Below are 25,089 nucleotides of genomic sequence, written 5' to 3'. Positions count from 1 at the left end.
GGGAGACAGAAGAGAGGCCACCCACAGGGCCAGGAGCTGTCATCACTGAATCACTGGGGGATGAATTTAGTAAATTCTTAAGAAGAAAAATCCCACCTTCTATGGAGAAACGTACAAAAGAGACCTCTTACATACTCTGGGAGGGAGATTACTGGGAGGGATGGTGCAATTATGCGTTCTCATGCTGAATGGAGTGGAGCACAGAGTTGTAGCTAATCTGCAACTCAAACAAGAGTAAATCTAATCAACGGCAAATTACAATGCCAGGCACAGGAAAAACATAACAACTTGGGATGGGTGTGTGTTTGTGCTGGTGATTCATGCTATGCTTTTCAAACCACAGTGAAATACGCCTTCAGGCTAGAAACAGCTTAGTCAAAGGAGCCCCTCAACGCATTTGAAAGGAAATAAACACGCAGCAATGCAAGGACAGGTAACATGTTGAAATACAGAAATACATTACACTGGAAGACTATCAATCCGAGCCTGTCACAACAGCACTCGAACCAGAGGGACATCATTCATGATAAAGGTGTCAGAAATCTGTGTTTACTTGAAAATGAAGCATAAAAGAGCTTTAAGAAATCTAAATGAATTGTTTCAGAGCTTGTAATTGGTGCATGTTCAAGAAGAGAATGGGGTTTACTAAAAACTTGGCATCTTTGCTAGCATGATTAACTAGTCGACCATGAAACCTGACAGTTTTAAAAAGCCAATGCCGAATGAGTCATACAAACTATTTTTATATTGTTATGTTAATAATTCATCCAAGACCTGAGTTTAATTCTGTAAAAGCCTCATTCTGTTGGTCTCAAGTCTCAACAGAGAGTGGGGGAACGCTTTTACAATAAGAGTGAACAGTGCGGAAAATCTGAGGTAATCCTCAAGGATTTCTTATCTTAATACTGTAACTTAACTTGATACAACACTTGTGATGTACAATCATGTGAAGCATCTTTGTGACTAACAAACAAGAGTGGGAGTAATGGCTGAGGGGGTCTTAAATTGCCACTATTAATATCTATGGAGATATTAAAACTTGTATCGCCCAAAACATAGTGACAAAAGGTTCATTTATCAAAATTAATTTTAACTTTTAAAGTGACGTTTAATTTTTTTAATCCATTTAAAGTTGTGAAGTGAGGATTCATTTTTTTAAATCCATTAAAAGTTATAGTCTTTTGAGATTTTCAACGTAGTTAACACACATTTTGATACTTCTAATGGTTTCATTTTGTCTGGTTCCAAAGAACCCACATATTTCCCTCAGCATGACGCTACAAGTAGATAAATGCTATTCATGAAGTCCAGTTTGAATAATATGTCAACAAATCTAAGATTGTTAATTCCCTTAAGGCAGGATTTTAAAAAAGAAAATGTATAATCGCAACAACTATTTTGTCCCCCTGCTCAATGCTTGCAATGTTATTAATGTAATGAGCAAAATACTAACATTTACACACTAAAAGATATTGAAAGTGCATATGCATGTATTTTATTGGTCTTAACAATGTGTTGCTGCGTGAAGTTGGGTTCCGATGATGAACCAGTAAGAACACTTGACGACCCTACATTGTTTTAGCAGGATTTGTCTGCGTCATGCCCCCCTGCAGTGCCAATAAAATGTTCCCATTGAAATGAATGAGGAGGCTGTGTTGTTTAACACCACTCTATTGTCGGTCTAAATGTGGCCTGAGGTGTGAGAAGGGTAACGACAGGCCTGTGACAGGGACAGCATTTCTCTTGTGCTTTTTTGGTTCTTGACTAAAAATAAAATGTATCATGATGAACGATTTACAACAAAATAAAGAAATATCTAGTTTGTCATTTGAGCCTAGAGATACCAGTAGATTTTGGCAGAACATTTTCGTAAAACATGCCATCTATGTCTAAGCTGTTTTTTGGCAAACAATATTTTAATTGGAATAAGAGAAGCACCAAATGAAACCAAAGGATTTTTCTATTTTATTTCTGCAGAAAATGAAACAGAGATAAAGAAGATAGTAGAAATGTTTCCCAATTATTACATGTCTATGTTCTGCATACGTTTAAGCAATATGCCTTATGTAAATGTCAAATGCCATTGATTAACAACAGGTGTAGAGCTGATAATAATAATAATATGTCAGCATTGATAACTCTGATAAATGTCAGGACAACCTAGTGGGGAATGGAGCCATTCTTGGAAAACATCTATGCCACGTTCCTGTGAGATCAGACTGTTTTTCCTCCTCTGCCTCTCCTCTGACGTCAGTCTGCGGCCGATGGGACCAGCCCCTTCTTGGCACCCTGGTGGTACTGGCTCTCCAGCTTCCCTGTGAGGGAAAGGGGGTGAAAGGGAAGTGTGGGAGGGGAGAAAAGAGGAAAGGATGAATCAAAACCCCATCAAAGGGACAGTGACCTTTCTGAGAGCTCAAGGCCAGCTGATTAGAGGCGGCCTCGGATAGACAGAGGAGAGAGAGGCTATGATGAGGTAGTAAAAGGCGTATCTGACCTTTTACTCCACTTCTAAAAGCAATTAGAACATAACTTTGGTTAGCAGTGAAATAAGGTGTCTTTATTCATTTATATACTGTAGATGTACTGTAATATATACTGTTAGTGAGCAAAAAGAGAATACTCAGCTACAAAGAATGTTTTTAAGTCTTCTACAATCAACAAAAATACATTTTATAAACAGAATTAACTATTTAAACAGTCACATATTCCATATTTAAAAATATCAATACGCAGAATTTCAAAGTAAGAACTTTGAAGTCACTGAGGGAAATATTGTCCCTACCTATTTTTGCTGTTGATTGTTTGATGGAGCTTTTACTGCTGATCACTTGTGCTATCTGGTATCTTAGGCCCCGGCCACACGAGGACGATAACGGTAAAACGCAAACGCAAACGCAAAAAAGGCTTCCGTCCACACGCAATAGACAGAGAACCGGGCAGAGTTTTTCGTCAGTCAACGTGTATTGAAGTTGAAATCTTCCGGACAAAATTATAAAAGTGCCGGTCAAAGGTCTTTGTTATTTATTGAGCTTTAAAACAAATGAATAACGACTCTATATAATATAATAATAAAATACACGGAGCCTCTCTTTTTCCTCCCTCTTTTCTTTCAGCGTCAGTGTCTGTCTCAAGCAGCAGCTGATCCAGTAATGAGTGACCCGGCCGACAGTAAAAATAAACATATTTATAACTAGTTTAGGTAGTTTGAGAGGTAATTAAAATAGCTAAGGGTGATGATCTGACTTGAAGTGTGTGTTTTGCTCCGTTCACCGCTGCATCACAGCGGGAGGAGCTGCAGGTGAGCAGAGCTGCGTGTCTCCGTCCTGTCAGATTAGACTTCACTCGCGTTTATGTCCATATCGAGAGAAAGATAAATAATCTGAATTCAGTGTGAAGTTTACAAATGGTCTATATGACACAAAACGGTAACGGAAACGACCGTTATCGTCCTCGTGGGGCCGGGGCCTTAGTTGTTCACCTTGAGCCCATCTATTACATTATGCATCTCAGCAGATAGCACAGCTGTTCAAATAAAAACACAGTCTGTGATGGCCATCTCATATGTGACAGTGTTGTGTGTGTGATAGCTGTCTTGATTAATCAATTGAATGCAACTGTGGTAAATGGAATCTCTTTATAGTTAACTGTATTGTGTTGTGTTTTTGTTTGGTTTAAAAAGATAACACATTGTTTAAATTAAATTTAGATTTGAAATTTTGGACAATGTTTTCAATCTGAGTTTTTGTGGGTTTTGTAATCTAACCAAGTTCCTATACTTATGTAATGTATCTAGTCATAGAGTATGGATTGGAGTAACATCAAAACTATGTGCACTTGTGAAAATCATAAACAAGCCTCGCAAGAATAAACCTTGTCTGGCATTGTTCAAATATACAAAATGGTATGGTCGGCATTAAACGGATAATGCATTATTCAGTTTGAAAATCATTATTATTCATTTTGCAAAAAATACAAGGGGGCCTATTATTGATCCTTGTGGGACACCTTTATCAAAATGATCTGCAAAAACAGCCAGAACTCGAGCAAAAAGACAAACCAAAGAAAAGCAGCATATAAAAAGCCCTTTCAGTAGTAACAATGAAATCGTTTCTCAGTGTGCTCCACTGATGCATCCAGGGAATGTAAATGTCTGTGCATGTTTCTTGGTTTACCAAGAATGTAACAGTCAAGGATTCTTTCATTAATCACTTTGTTTGGATTTTGCAGCTCAGCCTGTTATCAGCACCTGTCCTGCAGGAACTTGCTGATTAGCCGACTGTCATTTACAGGCTGTAAAACAGAAGCCTCCATTGTTGTGAGAATCTCCACGGTTATAATTTATTGCTCATGGATTCAATGTGAAGCACAGATGAGAATGCTTACAAAGATGATAACAGCTGGGAATCTTAAAGAGGGATTTGATCAAGTTGCTATTTATATAAATGCTTGTAGCCATGGTGTGTAAACAAACCCCCTGCAGATACTGACCGGAGCTGACCCCCTAACAGACTTTATCTGACACCTTTCACCTTTAATACAATCACATTCCTCTGTTTCCACTGATTCTCTTTGCAGAACAACCTTGGTTGGTTTTAATAACAATTGCCTGTCTTTAACGGCAAGGCAAATAATAAGAGTGCCTCCTGCTTGGTAAACCATGACAGTAGCTTGGAGGGGCTGGGGTGAAACAAAAGGCACAGGCAGGGGCAGTGGTTGTCACTTGTCCTTTATTTTCATGTTGTCACGTTTATGGCTGACTGTGGGTAGTAGCAGCATAAACAAGTTGTTTAGGAGAAGTGCTGTTTGCTCACCATTTCCAAGCCTGTCTGAATGCCTGTCAGTGTCAGTGTGCTACGCCAGGAGCGAGTGCTGCTGAGGCGTGGACACCTCTGGAATTTAGCAGAAAGCTGCCAAATGGTTATCCAAGATAGTTTTTAATAAATCCACCATGGCAGAAATGCTTCATTCTTGATTCATTGTTTGTGTTGGGCGTGAGAGTGTGTCAGTTATTATACAGAAAATTGGCGCTTGTAGTTTATGTTTTTACGAATGTGGAAGAGCAAATATGAAAACAAACTTATAAGGGATAGGTCAAAACAAACACTCCGGAATTTTTTTAATCAAACGTACTGCACGGTTAGCTCCATGTGCAGATTTACCAACATTTTTAGTTGCATACATATCCTGTGGTACAACTATGGTATCATCCATTCATTATTCTTCGGGCCACCTAGGAGCTAGGTACAAGCTGTAAAACACACACTGACATATACAGTAAATACCTTTTACATGTGTTAACTAGTTACCTATTTGCACTTCCAGGAGAAATGGAGCAACATTAGCATTTATTCAAAGTCATTACCACCTGGCACATGTATGTTCAATATTCACGGGTCTCCAACTCCTGAGGGAAATATTTGGGTCTTTAGCTGCTAAATACTCCACTGTGTTTACCAGCGAGTTGCTAACGCTGTCTATTTGCTACTAAGTTATTGGCCTTTTCACTCAAAAAAACTATCTAGTGTGGCAAAAACTGGCTGTGAGAAGGGAGAAAGAACCAAAACTGTTTGTACTAGAAAAACAAAACAAGCAAAAAAGCTTCTTTGAGCAGCAGGAAACTGGAGTTGGGAACTAGCCCTTTGATATAAATGTGGTCACCAAAGAGCCAAATGTTCTGTTTTCCCTGTGCAGCTTTATGTTGTTTCTTCTTAGCAGTTCTGTCTATTTCTGTGAATGTAGCATACATCGAAAGTCAATTTCCTTGTATGACTTAGCCACAGACTTAGCCAATAAAGCTGATTCTAATATTGGACTCAAGCCTCGGTTACACATGCAGTTCAACCCTAAAATGATCCAGACATTACCCAGAGGAGCTTCATGTGAACACGCCAAGGCCGTAACCATGGAGTCAACATTGGGGGGGGACCAAAAATTTAAAAAAATTAAAAAATCATAGAATAGCAATTATATTTTTAGGCTATATATTGGGGGGGGGGGGGGGGCATTTTGAGCGTATCTGAATATTGGAAGGGATGTTTTCCAAGCCTGTATGATGTCTGATTGAGCCCATGTGTGAATAAAGTGTCTCATCGTCTGGGAGATTTATCCCAAGTGAGTGGCCTATAACCAGAAGATAACAAATATCGGGAAGAAGATTTAAACATACATGTCAACAAAAATGTCAAACTGGAGAGACAACTAGATGTTGGAGTTGTTGAAAGGTCCAAAATAGTAAGACAAACTCAAGGAACTGCAAAAAGACTTGACTTGCCGGCTTCGTGACCTTGGAATAACACACTACACGATTTGCCCCCTGCATTCTGTACATAGCCACCACCCCTCAATGAAACGAAACACAGTATTTCCAAAAAGTGGGAATACCTCCTACACAGATGCTCTCCTGTTGTGCGCTACATGTGTGAAAGGTACACTGAGGGTTCTTTAGGCAATCTTTTCAACTTATTAAAAATAAATCCTTGCATGAAGAATGGCGAAATAACAACAGAGAGTAAGTGGGGCTTGTTGTCACTTCTGTCAGAGAGGGTATTTTCTGGTTGTATGAACAAGTCAGACTCATTATATTTGCCAAGAAAGTCAACCCAGCAATGTTACATATTCCTTGGTTGAAGGCGACTTTTGTTAATGGCTCTGGAGCTGCTGAGCTGTCGCATTTCAGAGTAGAGCGAAGAGAGCTGGAGGGAACACAAGTAAAAGGAGGAGTGGGTGGAAAAAACAGGGAGACAGCAAAAATGAGACAGAAGGGATGAGGAGAGGGAGGGGGTGGTGGGAGAAGGGGATACAGATAGGAGAGGTAGAGAGAGGGAGAAATAGAAAGGCTGACCAATCGATTGGCTGAGATAATTTCCCATTGATTGCTGCACTGTTTGGAGATTGCTAGAGAAAGGTTTATTGCCCACATGCTGCAGCTGGGGAGGAGGCCATAAAATAAGCACAGGTTGTCTGCAGAGGCTGGCGCTCCATCATCAAGACTGTAAAACACACTCCTGAACACACGCTGAGCAACACAGACGCTTATACTTGCACTTCACTTGGATAGCCTTCTCACATATTCACAAATATGACTGCATGCATACTATTCCCGTTACACATAAATGGAGAAAACAGCTCATCGCTGATGGAAAGCGCACTCTCACAATCCCTTGAAAAGCCAGGGGCAGTAGAGCAAAGAGCATTTATTAGACTGAAATAGAGGTCCATTGACATCCTGCCTGACATCAATAACATGCAGGCCCGTCCGCTTCCTTGCAGTAATAATCATGAGAATAATTGGCTGGTGGCTGTTTCTCTTTCAGGGAGAGTAACTGCCTACGCACTGAAGAATAAAAAGGCTGAATTTTGTATCTTTTATTACATAGCACTCCCAATGCACCTGGATAATAAACCTAGAAGAGCTATGCATATACACTTTAACCACATGTTTTGATGACACACTTTCGACATGAGTAAATGATTGCATGCCGACAGATGATGATACAGAAAGGGGGAAAGTTAAAAGTGGAGCACCACCCGCTCTGTGATCGAATGTAACACCTTTAACAGTATCTGTTACATTGATTCCCACTAGGCTCCCACAATAACCAAGTCAGAGTCTATTACAAGTATACTGCCTGGAGAGTAAAACGAAGTTGAGAGTGAAAAGGCTTTAACAATCTGAAACTAAATGGCAGGATTTAATGGGTGGAATTCAAACAAGGTGTCAAAGAACAGATGGGAAGGCATATATTCTACCAGCGCATTTTACAAAGCTGTGGTTTATAGAAAAGCTCATATGAACTAGTGAATATTCAGGTCACACACTGATGTCGGTGGTCTGGATTAATAGATAAAGCCGGTGTTACTCAAATTCTTGCAAATAAATCCCACAAATTAACCAAAATAGTCTATCTACACTGAAAAAACTGAAACGTTGACTTAATTAAATGCATTATGTCAACAGGTTCCACATAATTTGATAAGGTTAGTTGAAAGCAATAGTATTAAGTGGAACCTAATATTTAAACTTTGAACTTAATATTATTGCTTTCCACATTTAATTAAAGTCAACATTTCAGTTTTTTCCGTGTACACTTTCCAACTTCCATACCCTCTCCATGATACTCAGCCCCAAGCCCAATTATTCATAAACACATTTATTAAAATGGTCCACAGTGTAGAGGTTCACTTTAAAACAAAGCTCTATAAGTCTAGGGCAATGCAAGCCTCTCCCAGAGGTTGTATGGTGATTTGCATACAGACATGCTTACAATGAAAATGCTAAGATTCTGATGTGAAGGTTGAATGTTTACCAGGCTTGCATCTACATTTAGCTTGTTAGCATGCTAACAATTGATAATCCGTAAAGGACAGCAGAAGCTGATGGGATGTCTTTAGTTTTTCAGGTGCTAGAGGAAATGTCAGTAGGATACACCAAAACAGGATTCATGTCTGTAATAGATTTTGTGCCAATCCTTTTGGTGGATGTCGAGCTATTTTAAAGGATAAGAAAACAATTAAACCTGCACTTTGTCTTAGAGCTTTTAAAGTTTTTTGCAAAGCATGCGCCTTGTTGTTAAAATGTACAATAGTTTACTTCCCTTGCCTTGCAAAATGAGAAAATCACCAAAGTAATGAACTAATGTCTACAGTATACTTAATTTCATAGCAATCCAACCAATAATGTGCTTGTTACCACTGTTTTTAGTAGATTTGCTATGCATGCTATTGGTGCTATTTTCTGCTTAGGATCAAAATACATTGGTGCAGTGGTGGGTGTTATGTGCACAAGGTGCCGTGGGAAAGTTTATTGTTAGGTATACAATTTGAGGCACTATTTTTGTAATAGTTTGGTTCAACAATGGAGCTTTATGGCCTAGTCTGCATAAGCCTTTGGATACACAGGCTGTACTTGCTGTTAATACGATAAATTCATCGTTCATTCTAGTCTTTTCATGGGATTAGTTTGAATCTGCAGCCTTATCCTTCAACATAAAAAATGTTTTATTCTACCGATGTCTACAAAGCTAGTGTTAGTCAATACAGCTACAATGCTTCGGATAAATCACATGGCAGTATCTCCCGTATATCAGAAGGCATGACTGGTCCAATGGTTTTGAAGATGAAGTGAAAGGGCTCCCAGTTCATGATGAATCTAATAGGTTTTTTAAAAACGTTTCATTCTGACTCCAGCTCGGCAACACTGCCCTTCTATCTTCTTTTCCTTATCAAGCCTCAGCTTAGTACACCTCCAAGTCATTCTGTATGTGAAACCAAGCCGACAGCCTGGAGCACTGCAGGAAAGTGGATGTGTACAAAACCATCGGTATCCAGGGGAGAACAGCGAGAGAGGTGGGGGGAAAACTGCCTGGATTCCCATCTTGCTGTTAGTCACACCTAATTTACATTCCCTTCCTGTGCTGCCGAGCTGGTGAATTTACAAGTGGATAGAGAAGGTGCTGTTTGAGACTTGCGCTGGCATGCTGTTTGCAAGGGGTTAGGGAGAGGCATGAACCATGCTCCCACTGTAGAGAAAACAGTCTCTCTCCATCTCTTGGTCCAAACCTCCCTGCCTGAAGCTGTTTTCACAGACACTGAGGGGCTGTAATGGCTGAGTGATTTCTCCAACCCACAGCACAGTGTTGAGCCGGTTTAGTCACGCACATGACAGTTCGTCACAACTCGCTAGAGAACCAGTGTCTGACAAGTCGGGGACAGCAAAGGTGGTCCTGGTTGGTGGGCGGAAGTGGAGCAGTGAGGAAATGATGATAGCTGCTTTATATTAGTCCTCCCAAAGAGATCCAATGCAGACTATAAAACAGACTGTTATGAGGCCATTAGTCGTCTTTTTCGATAGCATTATGCTCTTTTTCAGCTTTGTTTCATATAGTAGGTTTTAAGAGTAACAGTTAAAATGAGCTTGTGGTTTTGAATTAAGTCAATGTTTGATAATTAATAGCAATTTACAATTTGAGAAATGCTTTTACTCTCTGTGATTTTAAGTGCTTTATTATATTCCGCCCACACAACAGCATGAGGATTTACATTTGAACAGATTTACAAAAAAACATTGTTCAGTTTATAAGCAACACTTTAAGTCTCCCTATTAGCATTCATATAACCTGACGAGCCAGATGGTTTCTTACACAGAGCCATCTGAGAAGCTGTCATTGACAACGGTTTAGAAAAAGGGCAGGCATATATGAAAAATGACTTGGCAGGTGATTAGATGAAACATCTTTCTATGACAGCTTAAAGGTCCCATGGCATGGCCATTTTTACTGATCATAATTCCATTGTTGAAGTCTACTAGAATAGATTTACATTGTGCAATGTTCCAAACTCACATTGGTTTCTCATACAGCATCTCTGTATAGTATGTGTATTCACTCTCTGTCCTACACGGCTCGTTGGAGCTTCTGCCCCCCCCTCCCTGTGAGCCCACTGTGCTCTGATTGGTCAGCTCGCCCACTATGTTCGGATGAGTCCACCACCGTTACAGCAGAACATCAGTGATTATGTGTTACAATGGCGTTTGTTAGCAACCAGAAAATGACACCAGTAATGACAAACAGATGAGAATGCTGCGTGGGGTCTGGGTGCCATGTTGGCGGGACAATGCGGGGCTCGCTGCTCCGCCCTTTGAGGATCGAGGAGTGGACAGGGTGAGCTGTATTACATGGTGTCGTTTCAGGGTTGCTGCGTGGGGTCTGCGAAAAAGCGAGACATCGCGGAACTCAGCCTGAGCAGACACACACACACACACACACTCAAAGCCAGGCTGTTTGCCACACAGTTTGCCACACACTCACAGCTTGAGAAAAGATAAGGCTGAGTGAGTGTTTCTCCGCGATCCCAAGTCGTCTATTACCAACGTTCAGGGAGCTCTACGCAAGTCAATGGGACTCCCTGATAGTTGAAAATCGATGCTAAAGAAAAAAAAATTGAAAAATAAAAATCTCCAACGAGGCATTCTGGGGCAGCATAGACAGGTATTTTCTGTGTTAGAGTTTTACTCGCTACAGGGTGTACTTCGAGGGTTTGTGACTTTGCAGACCGTTTACATAAAAAGCTAGATAACACACAAGGGGACGGGTAATAACCGGAAAAGCATGACATGGGACCTTTAAGTCTGCAGCAGCATCAGATTCACATTCTTTGCTGCATAAACCCATCCTCAGTTCCTCACTGGACGCTGCTCGGTCAGAACCAAAAGCATTACTTAGACACAGACAAGATGGATTTTCGAGGGATCTTATTATTGCATGATTATGTGAGAATCCAGATGTTGTTCAAGATAAGAATTCATAAGAATATAAATGTTATATAGTGAAGGTTAGCTGATAGAGATCTTTGTTCATGTATTTTCCAATAACTGTTACTCATCCTGTGCCAAAGTAGAGGCTATTTCCTAAAAGCCTGAACTGCTGGTGTCAGTATAACAATCTATTTCTAAATGTCAGCAAGACTAAGGAGCTGACTTAGGAAAGAAGCATTGAAGGAAGTGCGTCACTGTTAATATCAACGGATCCTCCTTGGAGAGACCTGGGCGCTGATAGTGATTCGGTTGAAAGCAAGGACAAGCCTGCTTTCCCTCAGACGCTTGAAGAAATACAAGACTGACTGCCTGGTACAGAAACAGCACCAAACAGGACTGAAAGGCCCTACAAAGGGGGTTGGATACACAATAGGCAGTGCTCTACTTAAAAAGAAAATTATATTTACAACAGAATCTGCAAGGATCTCGCTATAACGTGGCATATCACCTTCTGCCGGTTCAGATAGTTTACATTAAATTAAACTGAGACGATCAGAGACCAAAGTGGACTGGCTAAACCGGAATCGACCCAACTAGCTTCTTCCTCCAGGCCACCAGGATCTTAAATTAGGTCACAGTCTAAGACTGGACCTTTTGTTTGGAATTCAATACTTATTTCAGTCTTACTTCATTCGCCTCTTGGCTGAGCGCACGACTCAATCACTACCAGCACATAGGAACAAGTAATAATGTGAGGAATTCGGAGAAGAAGAAAAAATAGTTTGGAGCCGTGCCAATTTTCTTTTCCAACATGCACTTGGCTGGCTGCTGCAGAAAGTGAGCATGTCTGTCAGATTCAGAGAGTTACAAAATTGAGTGACGAAGGCAACCGCCAGCTGACTAAAACAGTATTTCCCTCAATTCAGTCTGTCGGAACCCCACTTTATGTTTGACACTGCAGGTTACAGAGTGAAGCTTATAGTTAGAGGCCTCGAACACTTTGACAAGCAGTTACAATCTGAGTGGTATATCCTTAACAACTTCAGTGTTAAGAGCTTCCAGATCAGGGAACAAACTACAACTGCTCATTGACAGTCAATACTTTAGTTTAGATGTTTTGGTTGCTATCCAAATGCCTCAGTAAACAGGAGCCAACCTCAAACGTAAGTTGCTGCAGAGAGAAGAAGAGCCTGAGCAACATGTTTAGTATAATGGATGAGTCCATGCAACACGGAGCTGAACAATACACCGATTGTTATTATTTAATGGGAAAGAAGCCTGTTGGCGGTAATCCATCGAAGCTTGACCGAGAGCTAGACAATGGTGTCACACAGTATACGTATTGATTACGTGCTGGAGGCTATGCTGGTGTAAAAATAAACATCAGCCTACAGTAAATGGGTATGTGGTTCTAAAACGTTTGAGGGCTTGGTCGATGCTCATTACTTGCCCTTCTGTTGACATTGTTACAGTTTTAAAACTTCCTTCCTTAAACATAATGTCTAATTAGAGTCACTTGATATTTACAGGCCAAAACACAAACTTAAAGCTTCTCCTCTCAGACATGGTGTCATGGCTCCCATCTGGAGTCACTTGGCCAAAGCAATTGCCTTTTCTTCGCCTCTTACAAAACATTCACACTGCAAACATACATGATAAACAACCGTCCTAAAGCTTGATTTCCTGTACAGCTGAAAAACAAAGGAGAGCTCAGCTTACGTGTGAACAGTTTAAAGTCTGTCAGCCAAACAATGTTGGACACGACTTTTTCAAGTCATTGTCTGTCAACAGGCTATCAGATCCTGGTTTGTGCAGAGAGAACGTTTATTGCATCTTTTCAGTCATCTGGAAATACGGAATAAAGGTTTCCAAAGCAGCTTGGAGCTGACAGTTTTTTCTTTTGTTCATGAGTGCTTTAAAATACTTCACAGCGGTTTCTGCCCTAACCTCCCTTGAAACAGGATATTAAAGCAGAACAAAAATGCATTATCCAAATGTTTGCACCTTTGTGGCCATTTGAATAAGGTATTTTTCCAATGATCATAGACGCTTTTCTTTCTAAAGGAAAGAAACAAGCCATAAAACTGATCCTTGTTCTATGCAGTTCCCTCTGAGGTTTAATCCTTAAATTATCCTATATTTGCAATTTATGGACACCACGTTGGCTGTTTAAAAGTGTAATTTAATGTTAATATTTAAACCTATAAAGTGTACAGACATCTGCGTTTAAAAAAAACGTAAGTTTGAAAATGTTGCATAACCAAATCTTAACATTTGTTACAACAGCAGATTACTAACGATGATGTCATCTGTTTTTAATTTAAGTCACTCTTGGCAAGATACACCAAATGACTAATTATTTTGAACATATAACGAAGCATAAGAGGAGATTCAGAGATTTGTTCTGCTCACAACCAGTTCTTGTTGCACACAAACGAGAGAGCAGCTGGACTTTCCTTCTGGAAGCCATGTGTTACATGTCCTACTCCTTCATAGCACCATTGATGCTTTACCCTTTCTTTTGAAGAGTGCCGTTAGTTAAACTTCGCCAGTTTAAAAGAATCACTGGCTCAGGATTTACAAGCGCAATTACTGGGAAACCTGTAATGACAGAGCATGAAGGTCCATCAGTTACTGGGAGTTGCCTGTGCTGATGTTCCCCTGCAGCCAGGAGCGATACTCGAAAATAGGACCAGAGCTTCACAGCTAATCAATCACTTCCCTTCGACGCTCCTACAAAGAGCTGCTGCTGCAGAACAGTTATTGAGAGTACTGGAGCTCAGCAGTGTTGTTAAGGAACTACTTTACATATTGCAACACATTTGTAATTATACAGGTTTTTGGCGAGATTTCAGGGCAATTTACTTAGAATTTCCCTTCAACTAGATTTTATTGTCATGGCCACAGGGTTCTGATGTTCATTCTTCACCTAACAGGAAAAGCAGGGATGTCAGCTGTAGGCCACATGAGAGTTACAGATGAAAATAAAATCAATTCCATGCACTGTGTCACTTCTTGTTTTATGTATGAATACATTGTAGGGAACTCTCAGGGTGTTATGGATATATATTTAGCATTTCCCCACATAACTGTGTCTGAGCATTCATGTTTGCTTTGTCTTGACTAAGATCCAAGAGAATGTAAAGACTCTGCATTAACAAATTCAATTTCTAATTCACTTACTACATCCAAGTACAGACTGTTCTTGAATCCACTACTCCAGCTTTAAGCTCCACCAAAGAACACAGTTAGTGCAGTGTCAGTGAACTGCAGACAAAGCTTACGGCACAGTAGAGTTAAAAGCACTCTGATCGCAGGAAGCAACATTTCTAAAGAAGAGTGTCAAAGTAGCTATATTTTGTTTTTACCATTTAACTTTGGTACATTTGCTTTCATTGGACTGGTAAAACCTGAACAGAATTTAACCAATAATTCATGATATGCTAAAACATAAAGTCTTTGCAAGTGACCAGGGGTCATAATACATTGAATGTCACAATACTCCCATAATGTATTATCTATGGGGGCTCAACGTTTATTAGACCACACAGAATAAGCCATAGACTCTCAAAAAGCAATTTTTATTTTCCGTTTTGTACAGAAACATGCCTAAAGTCAATTGTTCCAAAGCTAAGGTGTCAAGTGCAAATATACATTTCTTTTAAGACACAATCGTCAATTAAACCATATTTTAACAATAGACTACTGTATTAAAGATGCTAATTTCCAAATTCAGAGCATCAACATAGCAGAAAATGACTATTGTGTATGTGAAGATATTGTGTAGCAATGTTTTCTGGAGCAGTGAAACTTTAACCATCGTGGTGACAAATACACACATGTATTTTCATAGGGCCGTTACAAACCATGCATTTTGTTTTTTTAATCTTCAGGATTTTGTTTTTTTATCTAAAGCACAAAAGAACAAACAAGTTAAATATCTAATTAGGATGTTTAAAAAGAAAAATTAACAATCTTCTCTTCTCTGTAATCTTCTCTACCAATGTCAGTTAGCAAATTGGTGATGAGAAAATCTATTAGCCCAATCAGATTTCGCACCACACTCAAGGCAGCATTCAGAAGAATGAAAATAAGGGTAGTCACCCAAAAATGTATTATTCCTGCCACCTCAGCTTCTCTAATATATTCTTGATGGAACAACATGTTGTCCACAGAGTTACAATTATCCAAAAACTCTGAAATCCAAATGCCTTCATGTTGTTTAAACATCGGACACATCTAAGCAAATAGGACAAGGAGAGTTTTTCGTATAACATAATTATAAAAATAGGTGGTAATAATACCCAGAAAACCATTTTGATCCTACAGAATCAAATGTGGACCGGCTCTGTAGAAATAATCGAAGCCAACTGGGTTAACGGTTCAGGGCTATCTGAAATTGTTTGGATTACTTATTTTTTAAGGCTGAATAACATACATTCTTATGCAAACAGTTTGTAAGACAAAACAAATATACTGAAAAAAACATTAACTTTAATGGAATAATTTGTCAGTTATCCAGAAAATAATCAGTAGATAAAGTGTTAATGAAAAATAATAAGTAGTTGCAGCTCTAATGACAAATAAAACACATTATCAGAAGTCATTGTTTAGCACCACTGATCCCAGCAAAACTAATTCCTTTATTCAAACAAATGTTGAAAACAATCCTACTAGGACTACAATTACACATCCTTTATGCTGTATTACGGACAAATTGGTCGTGATGTGTATAGTCTTGATACTACATCCTCTAGAGACAAGCAAACCTCTTGTAAGGCTACACACACCCGGGTGCCGAGGGCTTTAAAAAGCTACTTAAATCCTCAGCAGCCACAATGTCAAAGGGACAAAATATAAAGTGTAGCCCACTTTTTTACAGCCGCGATGGGACTCTGAAAAGGTGAATACAGCCTTGTTATTAAAAAGGGTCCTTATAAAGCCGCCACGGCCACATCTAATTAGAATGTAAATGTAGTGTGGGCTGGGGATGGATCACAGAGGATAGACATTGGCATTTAGATTATGCTGAGACTAGATTACTGATGACACTGTGTGTTGGTGAGATAGCCTTTTTGAGAGCAGCTTGGCAACTGACTAATTGTGTTTTACCACTAGCAATGTAGACCTCTATTGCTGGTAATTAACAAGAGGAAAGGGAGAGGCGCATTGTTGCGTGTGTACAATACAAACAATCCTCAACAACGCCAGGAATAAAACACACACACAGGAGAGTATATGTGCTGAAACGCGCATACATTCAGGCAATCTCGCACCTCTTGTACCTTGTACTAGATTGAAAGTCTGAAGCGCTTCTTTGCACTAAGCCCACACTTGGTAGAAATCCTCTCACCTCTATACAATTCCTCATTGGGGGCATATGCCTTGCACAGAGCAGCTCACACCAAACAGAAAACCAAAGGCAGAATGGAGGCAGCAGAGAGGGGGAGAGAGACAGTGAAGAACAGAGAGGGAGGGTGAGTGCAGAAAGGGAGAGAGAGAGAGCAGAATGGAATAAATTGAAGCTGATCTGGTGCTCTGCATTCTGAGGAGGCTGGATTTGCATATCTGTGCAGCGGTGCAGAGGGAGAAATGTGTCGGTGCTGACAGCAAGCTGAATATCTTAAACCTCCACTGACACCCCTGCAGGCACTCTATACACACACACACACACACACACACACACACACACACACACACACACACACACACACACACACACACACACACACACACACACACACACACACACACACACACACACACACACACACACACACACACACACACACACACACACACACACACACACACACACACACACACACACGACTTAAGGTCAGGAGATGAGAAGCTTTGTGCATTGCTTTGTTCCTGCATAGTGATGTACAGTACAGTAGTGTTTGTTGTTTACCAGTTGGCTCACAATAACGTAAATATTCATTTCATGTGTATATGCTGCATATGCACATAATATCAAAATGTGTACTTAAGATCATGTATTAGCTTGATTAATTAATACTGTATAACATCGCTTTTGGTACGAACAGCTACATGCATATTTACTCCTCAAACACTGGGCACCGAGCCATCTGAAACCCAGACTTTGTTCCACTGGCAGGAGGTAAGTCCACTCAAACTAATTTAGCCCAACAACATTTTTGCTTTCAGAAATATGTGGAAACAATTGGCAAAACACATTTAACACATTTAAACACATTTAAACATTTAACACATTTAAAACTTAAGGCAATTCTCTATTGTAACTTTGAATATTCGGTGTGAATGTGACACCTTAAAACTAATCTACGAATGCAACAATATGCACTGGGGATGTTTCTTTACTTGAAACTAAAAACAAACAAGATGATCATTCAAATGTTGAATAAACTACATTTGTTGAAACAGAATACACTAATTAAGTCACCAGAGTCTTGATATTCAGACAATTTATGTTTTGCTTTTTGCCATCTTCTCTCTTCAGAATAGTTTCAAGTGAAAATCGACACCAATCACAAATATAGCTAGGACAAAAGCAAGTTAACAAAATCTCAACCGGCACCTTTAAAGATCACTATTCAAAATGTTATTGTTTATTGTGGACATATCATTGAAATTACAGTTGTTTTGTGATGTCTCGACAAACAAAGACAAACAGTGCAAGCACGCAACTGTCTGTAAATATACAAATTGCCATTTTCACTCCGTATGTCTTTTAATTAAAGCAAAAGCCTTTGGGGTGCTAGCAGGCAGATTTTGTTAACTTTGGAAGGTGAAAGACTTGCAGAATGTACCTGCCAGTCTTTATGCTAAGCTAAGATAGCTGTCAGAAACCAGAGTAGTAATGATTTTTCTAAACTAATTTGTCATCTGTTGAAACTTGGATCTTCCATTTTCTTCTCCGACTGTGATTTATACGACTAACTCAGCAACAGAGAACAGCAGCAACAAACAAAGAGAGCAACTCAAGCACACTGCAATTATTGATTGTGTGGCACTCTCATGGAAATAACAAATATGTTAATGCGCTATACTAAATAATTTAGTAAACAATGATACTGAAAACATACAGTACCTAGGCTCAATATATATGTGTATTTCAATACGAGCTTGTTTCTGTAGGCCAGGGTCCTTTCATAATCCATATCATATATATTATGGATTATATGACAGCCGCACAAAGCTTGCATGAAGTCTTTGCCGTATGCTTCACATCTTTCAAATATAGGGATCCTCAGTGGGGGAGTAGAACAAAAACCTCTGCCTCATGTCTTAGACAAGCACTTGATGGGATGAATTCTTCTTTTTGACAGTCAAATGCAAAGACGTTACAGTTTGCCAGACTATCTTCATGCTGTTTATCATAAAAGCCCAGAGGGGGGTTTAATTTGGCTTGTTGTGTTCTTACACTGACATCAACAAGAAACTGGGGAACACATTTCATTTGCCTGACATTGTCTAATAGCCACCATCATTTCTGATTAATCGTACACAGCTAAAGGATTTATCTATCTGTTTGCTCCATGTGGTGCTGTGCGTCTCAAAGGGGAGAGAGAGTACACACACCGCCAGGGTTAGTGCTTCCACCCCCACTGCACATAATTCTTACTACTTTGGATGAAAGCATGCGCCAAATAGTGTGTGTGTGTCTTTCTGTGTGGGAGAGAGAAGTATTTCAGACAAAAATAATAACAGCTGGGGCTTTAAAAGTGGCCGATTTTGAATCTTACCTCTATGATTCTTACTAACAAATGTTTAAATGCTTTTCTTCAGCATGTTTGTTCTCCTTTTCAGGTTCTCGCTTAGATGCTTGAGCGCCCATGGCTAACATTATGACCAGCAAATATCCGAGGAACCTCTTGGGTCTGGTTAAGTAGCTCATTAAGCTCAAGGTTAACTTAGCTCAAGGTTATGTTTGGGTCTCTTCAGGCAAAAGATGTCTGTGGAGTGAGAGCAGGGAAAAGGCTGATGGGCCTGTCAAATGTCAGAAAATATCCAGGCTACTGATGGGTGTGAATTGAGGGAAAATGTGAATATGTGAGAAATGATATGTGTGACAAAGTGTATGTACGTTACATTGTATGTGTGTCTGAGTGTGTTGGGGAGGGGGAGGGGATGTAAAAGAAGCAGTAACTGTGGACAAGCTCCTTGGCATGCCAGAGGCACAATAACATTGATCCAGCAGACCTCTCTCCATCAGTCTCCCTGACAGAGGTAACTGGATTGTTCATAAAAATGGAAATTGAGCTGTGTTATTCTCATGCGCGCAGGCCCACAGATGAATTAATTCAAAAATAAATGTAACCATGCATGAGTGTGCAGGAATAAGGTATGCATCCCTGGCAAAGAAGCTTGTGTATATATATATATATATATATATATATATATATATATTCAGTCATTAACATTAAGGCAACCTACAACAATTCAAGGAAATCTATAGTAGTTATTTGAAGACAAATGTGGATAAACAAACACTTCCTCCCCCAGTGCAACCCTCTGTTGTTCAGGCAAAGACACACTTTAAACAGATGCAGTGCAAATAAACTGAGGCAGCTGGGGGAAGGGAGCCCAGGGTGAAGGAAGTGAAGCCCTTTCCTGATTAACTGGTTGCTGTCATGTGAGTTATGATAATACTTAAAGAGGCTAACATTTCAAAAGTGCATGGGTGGCTATGAAGATGGGTGGGGTTGATAATTACTGTAAATATACCAAGACAAGCAAATAGCTCTCTTGTGCAGTATTTGTTAGCTTAGCAGCATTCTGTGTCACAGGTTAATTACCCACAAGTTACTGTAGGCATGTGACAGAATGATCTCTGCACAGACACAGAGTGTGTCGAAGCCCTTTCATCATTATCTCAAAAGCTTTGGTAGGCATGGATAACATGTTCATGTTTATTTTATCACATTATTATAGCAGATGATTTCTTTGTTCCTTTGTATGAACCATCAGGACATGAAAGAAGTCAAGGCTCGTATTTTACTGTTTCATCAATGATGACAAACTTGAAAATCATCATCTTTAAAAATAGCTGGATGCTTAATCAATTTAGCTCACCCACTGTTTGTCTCCATCAGCAGTGAAGCAGGCTTAGCTGTGCAGCAGCAGATGCTATTGATTTTTGTTGAAGAGTGGGGGCGGGGAGGCACAGAGGAGGTACGGCTAATGATGGAAATGTGCAGGATGACTCCATGCTTTTACAGGGAGCTGTGTTAATGGCGGCTTCAGCGTGTCGACTTGGACACGGTGTAACCTTCAGAAAAGAGAGGCATTGAGACAGGGCTTCATGCAGTTTCAGCGGTGATGGGTTGGATATACATGCAGGTTTATAATTGGTGCTGCATATTCCAATCTTGTCTGTGTCTAAACTGAGCATGACGGGGGCACTGATATTTACTTCACAGTGCTAATAGGATGCACTGCTGTCTGTGGTAGCTTGAATGTGTAAATATTGATGTCGTTTTTGACAAGAGACGGTAATACAAAAGATCAGCTCTACTTGACAAAACGTTTTTGTTTTTTTTAAATGTCGTTCTATATTGTTCTTTAATAAAGTTTGATAACAGAGAAACTCCCAGAGATCCTTTAACATCGATGATGTTGTCGTAAAAAATAGACAAAACCCAAACATTGTTGGCTTAGCTTCAACACACGCCTTTCAAGCAACTTAGAGGTGTGGCTGTGATCATAAAAATGTCACATTTGTTTATTTAATGGCTTTGAAAATAGAATTAATGTTCCTTTTTACGCACAATAGCAAACGTGGCTCCAATCCAATATTTAACCAACAACCATTGGACATCTATTAGTTGAATTGGCATCAGAATCAGAAATCATATACGAGGAATTTGACTTGATGTCATGGTGCAGACATAAAATATAAAACAAGAAATCTAATATAAAACTAGGACACCGTAATAAAATCTAGTTAAATAAAGCAGTAATTTACATGGAAATAGAAATGCTATGAATGAATTATAGGATATAAAATATGAAATATGAAACAATAAATATGTGCAGTAAGCAGTATGAACATTGTGCGCATTAATGTAATGCATATAGAAACTACGTTGTGGCTGAGGTAAGTGTCAGTGGGGTGGCCGGGCCTTGTTTAAGAGGCCGGTAGTGGAGGGGAATAAACTGCTCAGGTGGCGAGAGGTTTTGGTCCTGATGGAGCGCAGCCTCCTGCCAGAGGGGAGGGAGGGGAACAGTTTGTGTCCTGGGCGGGAGGGGTCGGCCACTATCTTCCCTGCCCGCCTCAGGGTTCTGGAGGTGTGCAGGTTGTGGAGGGATGGCAGATTGCAGCCGATCACCTTCTCTGCAGAGCGGATGACACGCTGCAGCCTGCCCTTATCCTTGGCTGTGGCATACCAGATGGTGATGGAGGGGGTGAGGATGGACTCGATGATGGAGGTGTAGAAGTTCACCATAATCGTCTTTGGCAGGTTGAATTTCTTCAGCTGCCTCAGGAAGAACATCCTCTGCTGTGCTTTTTTGATGAGGGAGCCGATGTTCTGCTCCCATTTGAGGTCCTGGGCGATAATGCTGCCCAGGAAGCGGAAAGACTCCACAGCAGTTACTGGGGAGTCACACAGAGTGATGGGGGCGGGTAGAGCTGCGTTCTTCCTGAAGTCCACAACCATCTCCATTGTCTTCAGGGCGTTAAGCTCCAGCTAGTTTTCCCCACACCAGGTCACCAGATGGTCCATCTCCCACCTGTAGGTGCTTAAAGTGAGCTCCGCGCTGCAGTGGAAACGCGCCATTAGTGCCCCGGCACTTAGTACCCCAGGGCACTAAGTACAGATCGCGATCACTCCACCGCTCCAATGTTTTTTTGTGTGTTGCCATAAGTTATTCTCTCTCCGTTGGTGCGCGGGGCTAATGCTAATAATGCTAATGCCACAAATACAGTGGCGGCTTCACAAAACTTTTCAGAGTTTTTCAGCGTGGTTTGCAATTCGCCCAGCCAATCAGAAATTTGAACTTTTTTCTCCCCAGGATAGTACCACCTCTCTAGCAGGCACTAAAAATGGGGGTAAAAGTTCCCGGCACTAAGTACTCTTTTTGGTGTGAACGCAACATAAGGGGTAATAACGGAACCAAACGGGAAAAGTACGGGGAAAAGTGCTCCGGTGTGAACACGCCTAATGTCATCAAATCTACAGTAGAACGGATTCAGATCGTTTGCAAGGCGTCGGTCGTTTATGGAGAGGGAGGCTTTTTTTTGGCTTGTAGTTTGTGATCTGTCTAAAGGTCCTCACACACCGAGCCGATTTTTCGGCGTCGATAGATATCGGGCTGTCGATGAGCGTCGTGTCGCCCTACTCAGATTGGTGTGTACTGCAACGTTGTATCTTTTCGGCCGTGCCGACACCTTCCGCCGCCGATTCGACATGTTGAATCGGTAGGCTGTCGGCCAAAGAAATCACTCTGATTGGCTGTTCAGCTTAGCGAATCAGTGCATGAGAAGCGAAACGGAAGTGAGGGACCGTTTGGTGTTTAGACCACGCCAGACAGAAACAGAGTCGTTTGCTGAGAGCTGATTTTGGAGTTTCTCAGAGTATTGTTGTTTACCATCTCTCACCGCCTTGCCAAAGACGTACTTCGACTCTCTAAAACGTGCCTTATCGCCACTCCTAAACGCTTTCCTTTTGCAATCTTAGCTGTTTCAGTTTTGGTGTGAACCAGGTCTTGTTGTTGTTGAAACTCACCCTGGTGCGTGTTGGTACACAGCTGTCCTCACAGAAGCTGATGTATGACGTCACAGCCTCTGTATATTCATCCAGACTTTGAGTAGCAGTCCTAAACATGTCCCAGTCAGTACAGTCCAAACACGCCTGAAGTTCCTCCATAGCTTTACTGCTCCACTGCCTGAATGTCCTCACTACAGGTTTACACAGTTTGAATTTCTGCCTGTATGCAGGAATCAGGTGGACCACGGTGTGGTTAGAGTGGCCCAGTGCAGCGCGTGGGATGGCGTGATAGGCTCCCTTGATGGTGGTGTAACAGTGATCCAAACATATTCCCCTCTCTGGTGGGAAATGTAATAAACTGTTGTATTTTGGGAGTTCGTGGCTGAGGTTACCTTTGTTAAAGTCACAAAGAAGAATAACTAGGCAGTCCGGATAAGTCCTCTCAACACACAGTATCTGGTCGGCGAGTGTGCACTGCGCCTCCTGCATGTTCGCATGCGGTCGGATGTTAACACCGACCAGTATGAATGAAGAAAACTCGTGTGGGGAATAAAAGGGTTTGCAGTTGATGATAAAAGTTTCCAGAGTTGGAGAACAGTGCTGCAGAATCACTTTCACATCGTTGCACCAGCCACTGTTTGTGTAAAGACATATTTCTCCACCTTTTTCATTTGTTCTTTTTCATTTTGTTCATTTGTTTCATTTCAGTTGCCAGAGAGCTCCATGTCACGATCCGCTCTGAACAGCTGGAAGCCTCCGAGCTGCAGCGCCAAGTCCGGAATCGATCCACACTACTAACCAGTAGCTGAAGCTCGTCCAGTTGATTGCTTATGGAACGCACGTTGGAGAGGAATATTCCGGGTAGCGGCGTGCAAAGTCCGCGGCTCTGGAGGCGCATGAGTGTCCCGGCCCATCTCCCTCTCCTGTGGCGTTTCAGTGCTTGAATACCCGTGAGGGTACCAATGACAAGAATGTCCAATAATTCCACGGAAAAGCAGAGAAAAGTGGGAAGATATTCCGCTGAAGTTGTTTCTCTAATGTTTAGGAGCTCTTCCCTGGTGAAAGTTCGGTGTACTGTATGTAAACACTGAATTAACGCACAAAACAAGACAAAACAAAGCGCACCAAAACACTGAAGCAGCAAGCTGCGGGCCATCTTAGTTTGTTTAGGCATGAAATTAGTTACAGACGTTTATGCTCCTAAGAGGATAATTAAAAATGACTTTTTGATCCCCCGACTTCATTCCGCATCCACCAATTGAACAAGGTTTCAACTTATTGCTACACATTTGTTCATTACAGGATTCCTATAAAACTCCTGTCAAAGTGCCAATCTGCCTCAGTTATACTTTAATATCACTGTTGATGATAAAATGCAAACCATTAATCCATCCATCAATGTTTGTTATGAGTTAACATCCTGCAACAAGTTAAGAGTGTATTTATTTCCGTTTCTTTGCAAATACAGTAAGTACCATACCAGGACCCCCCCCCCTCCTCTGTCAATTAAAAGCTTGATTATTAATAAATAAGAACATTGAAACTCCCCCTCTATTGTGAAACACTTTTGGCAGAGTTTGTTAAATATTTTATACAAATAAATGTTTTAAAAGGCCAGACATCCAATTGGTTCTCAATCTAGATCAATAAAAAGATAATTTACAAACTATTAAATCCCTCATTGTGGCAGCCTCACTGTGATTGATCTTCTCGGATTGAAGCCACTGCTGTTTTTCTATGTGGCTGTATCTCTAGCGCACGTTAAATGTCTTTAATATAGATCTATATAGTCTAAGGAGCCATCAGCAGGGTTCTGGCCCACATATCTGCTTGTAAAGTGGGTTAACTATGCTCCTGGAGAGCTTAACAAGCTGTTGGAGGAATAAGGCAGCACACTTGATAATTAGCAGGAAGAGGAAGACATGTTTGAGGGAGAGGGGGGTTTCAGGAAGAGGTGGAGTACAATTGAGAAAATGTGTGGGTGTGAAGCGGTCGTATACTAGCAAGATTCAACCAGACCATTTCAGTTTTGCTCTCTCCACTTACCCCTTGCTTATACTATTTCAAAGCATTTATTTGATTGTCATTAATATACTACTTTATACTTCCATGTTAGTTTTTGTTCCTTGCATAAAAATCTCC

The 25,089-nt window shown here is 40.7% G+C and overlaps 1 protein-coding gene across 1 annotated transcript in view; it reads right to left on the bottom strand.

The window, feature by feature from the left end:
- Positions 1–1,947: 1,947 nt before the first annotated feature.
- The window catches only part of trip4 (thyroid hormone receptor interactor 4), a 75,006-nt gene continuing 51,864 nt past the window's right edge, over positions 1,948–25,089 (bottom strand). Inside the window, exon 13 of the mRNA XM_079666952.1 lies at positions 1,948–2,315. Coding sequence (XP_079523078.1) covers positions 2,251–2,315 — 65 coding nt within the window. The 3' untranslated portion in view covers positions 1,948–2,250. The remainder of the gene's footprint in view (positions 2,316–25,089) is intronic.

The sequence above is a fragment of the Notothenia rossii genome (genome assembly GCF_949606895.1).
Source record: "Notothenia rossii genome assembly, chromosome: 2".
Lineage (NCBI taxonomy): Eukaryota > Metazoa > Chordata > Actinopteri > Perciformes > Nototheniidae > Notothenia > Notothenia rossii.
The sequence above is the reverse complement of the archived record's forward strand: the minus strand, read 5'-3'. Positions and strand labels throughout refer to the sequence as shown.